General features: G+C 57.5%; 1 protein-coding gene across 1 annotated transcript in view; it reads right to left on the reverse strand.

Annotated features, from left to right (window-relative positions):
* Positions 1–2,662, reverse strand: part of PEBP4 (phosphatidylethanolamine-binding protein 4) — a 113,430-nt gene extending 110,768 nt beyond the window's left edge. The window contains exons 1-2 of the mRNA XM_009884143.1: positions 2,523–2,662; positions 387–519 (exon numbers count right to left, since the gene is read on the reverse strand). Coding sequence (XP_009882445.1) covers positions 387–519; positions 2,523–2,662 — 273 coding nt within the window. The remainder of the gene's footprint in view (positions 1–386; positions 520–2,522) is intronic.
* Between the last annotated feature and the right edge of the window lie 649 nt (positions 2,663–3,311).

The following is a 3,311-nucleotide window of genomic DNA, read 5'->3' on the forward strand; positions in this document are numbered from 1 at the left end:
CCAAAGGAATGGGGGAAAAAAAAAAAAAAAAAAAAAAAAGCAAAAACCCCAGAACTTAAAATGTCATCCTGATTTCAGGCAAAAGTTCAACAAGCGCAACCAGAGCAACCGATAGCGCTTTGGCGGCGGCACAGCGGTGCTAAGCCGTGCATGGCACAGGGTCAACAGGTCCCGGGGCCGTCCCCAGCACCCAAAGCGCAGGCGCTGAGTGTCCCTGCCCACCCTGCTCCCAGCCAGGACGTCACAGCTCAAAGTTCAAGCACACACGTGGGTAAGCAATCCTTTCCCAGCAAATTCCTCCCCAACGATCCGGCTACATCTTGAATTCACACGGAGAAGCGTGGAGCAAAGGCAGCTGCCCGCCAGCGACGCGACTCGGGACTCACCTTCTCAGCTTGGGGGTACCGAACCCGGGGGCTGCCCCACTCCCTGCTGATCCGCCGCCGGTACTGGTGGCACTTGGGGATGTACATGCAGGCCACGTCGCCCAGCTCCGGGTAGATAACTTCTAAATCCCCTCTGGGGTGAAAAAGGGGAGAAAAAGAGCTCTTAGGATGAGACCGCACCACGCAGGGGATGGGAATTGGTGCTGCATCCCAGCCAGGCTTGAGCTGGGATACGATGCTGGGTGGGACATGAAGGATCCAACCTGCTGTCACCAGAGGTGCTGGGCACCTTCTGCAGCAGGATAAGCGCCCTCCCATGCTGGAACACAACCATGGGGGCTGCTCCTTCCCCCAAGCGGCAGCAGGACTTTAAACATCCATTACTGCTCAGCACACTGGGATCGTTCCCAGTATTTTTCATAGTCTTTAAAAAAAAAAATCAATCATGACCCATATGGGTCAATCTAAGGTTTGGAGAGCAAAGTTACGCCTCCTCCTGACTGGCCTTGGACAAGCCCTTCTCCCGTTCGTGATATGAAAGCAGGGACAGGGCTCCTCTGTATTTTGGGCACCGACAGTGCCATAGCAGGTCAGATACCTCCAGCTCTGACTTCTGCATGAAGTGCCTTCCCCTTCTGCATTATCCAACACAGAAAGGTGCCGTCGGAGAGAGCTCTCGGGTCACCGCAGCAGGTGGGCGGCACATCTCGAGCACCCCCTGAACATCATCTGCCACCGACATCACCCTCACAGGAGGGACCCTTAAATCCTGCAGCCCGAGGGGCCACGGAGCAAACGCCGGCAGCGGTGCAGAGCGGGCTGAGAGTTCAAAACACGGTACTTTTGGTGGTGGTTTGTGGGAGGAAGCTGGGGCCAAGCAAAGTCTCCACTTGCCTCCGTCTAGAAGCTGAAGTCGCTCACATTTGGAGAGCATTTTGGTTAACTAAGTAGCAGAAATGATGGGTTTGATGCAGAAGCTCCCAGTAATGCGGGATATTAAGAACCCCCCAAAGGCAAGGGGGGGGGGGCACGTGTGTCACTGCTCCCCCAGCCTTGCCTGCGGGTTTGCTGGACATGGGGGGCAACAAGAGTTTAAACCAAGGACCTCCGGTATCAAAACATTGGATCACGGGGTGCATTTGGTGGCTTTTCAACTGGGAGAGGGGGGGCAGCAGGTACAGCAGCAAACTGCCTGCTCACAGCTCCGGGAGAGGGACTGGGAACTGCTGGAGAGGGTCCAGCAAAGGGCTACAGAGATGCTGAGGGGACTGGAGCATCTCTGTGATGAGGAGAGGCTGAGGGACGTGGGGCTGTTCAGTCTGGAGAAGAGAAGACTGAGGGGGATCTTATCAACGCTGATCACTCCTTCAAGGGAGGTGCCGGGGGGTGGGGACAGTCTGTTTCCAGCGGTGCCCAGTGACAGGACAAGAGGGAACGGGCACAAACGTGACCATGGGCAGTTCCATCTCCACCTGAGGAGGGCCTTCTCTGCTGTGAGGGCAGCAGAGCAGTGGCACAGGCTGCCCAGAGAGGTGGGGGAGTCTCCCCCTCTGGAGCCATCCCAAACCCACCTGGACGCTGTCCTGTGCCACTGCTGGAGGTGCCCCTGCTCTGGCGGGGGGTGGGATGGGGGAGCTCCAGAGGGACCTTCCCACCCCCACCACTCTGGGATTAGCCTCCCTCATGCTCGGTGCTCTCCCCATGCCCACATTTGGGCATGAGTATCTCCGCAGCACGGGCTCCGAGGGCTGTGGGATGACCTGTTCTAGCACTTCCCTTCCCCCAGAAGCAGCCTGCTTCCTCTGAAACTTTCTGCAGAAAACCTCTGTCATCTCCGATGCCGTAAGTCGCTTTTAAAAGCCTCTGCAAAACAGACCAAGGAACAAGTCGAGGTGACCAGAGACACTAAGATCTCGGCTTGCATAAAACGAGAGCTGCAGAGAGTGGCAGGCACCGCTCTGCTTCGCCCTGGCCCAGATTCCTGGCGAAAAAGAAGAAAGCAACCAATATTTATAGCCCTGGCAGAGGGGGAACTGGAATTAACTGTCTCGGGAGGTGACACGCAAGGGCAACGTGTGACTGGATGCCCAGGGCATCCTTTCCAGTTTGGAAAGGAGACAACGGGGAGCCACTCACCTGCAGAACTCTCTGTCCATGCTGCTGAGCATCTGGAAGAAGCAGGTCCGTGACGGCTCATCTGACCAGGGATGCTGCTCCCCCCCGGCAGCAGTGCCCAGCAGGCAGGCAGCCAGCAGCACAGCACCCAGCAGCTTCATCCTGTCCTGTGGGGACCGAGGGACAGAGAGGGTCAGTGCCATGGGCAGAGATGTCACCCAGCACTGCCCACCACCCCAGTGCCCGCTGGCAGCCACAGCATCCCCACCACCACGCTCCAGTTCAGCCTCCCCTCCCAGAAACCAGCTCCAGGCAAAGCACACCCACCCTTACACATCTTTTTTTCCCTCCAGTTCCACATCATTAATCCCAATTATGCCAGAAATGAACTGTTTTTTTTTTCCTCCTGCACCAAGAACCACCAAGCCCCCAGTGATAAGCCCCATCTGAGAGGGCCCATTTCTGCCCATGGCCGGAGCATCGCCACCCTCCCGCACAGCGCCAGGGATGGACACACACGGCAGGAGCTGGGCAGCCCAGCGCGGCTGTCATCACCACCGTCGGGATCACGGTGACACCGCGTTCTGAGCCCAGGCAGCACCAGCAAGGGACAGTCCCCATCTCCAGCTGCTGGCCCTGCTGCTCTCCCTAGGACTCTGATGTGATGGAAAATACAAAAGATTGGTACCAGGCTTGGTCGTGGTCTAACCAAGATCGTTACTGATGGATGAACGACCAGCAGCAACACTGACCAACACATCCCTGACCCCAGGCAGAGCCTCCGCAGCGGAGCAGCACCAGGCTTCACCC

This window comes from Charadrius vociferus, unplaced genomic scaffold (genome assembly GCF_000708025.1).
Source record: "Charadrius vociferus isolate BGI_N301 unplaced genomic scaffold, ASM70802v2 scaffold384, whole genome shotgun sequence".
Taxonomy (NCBI): Eukaryota; Metazoa; Chordata; class Aves; order Charadriiformes; family Charadriidae; genus Charadrius; species Charadrius vociferus.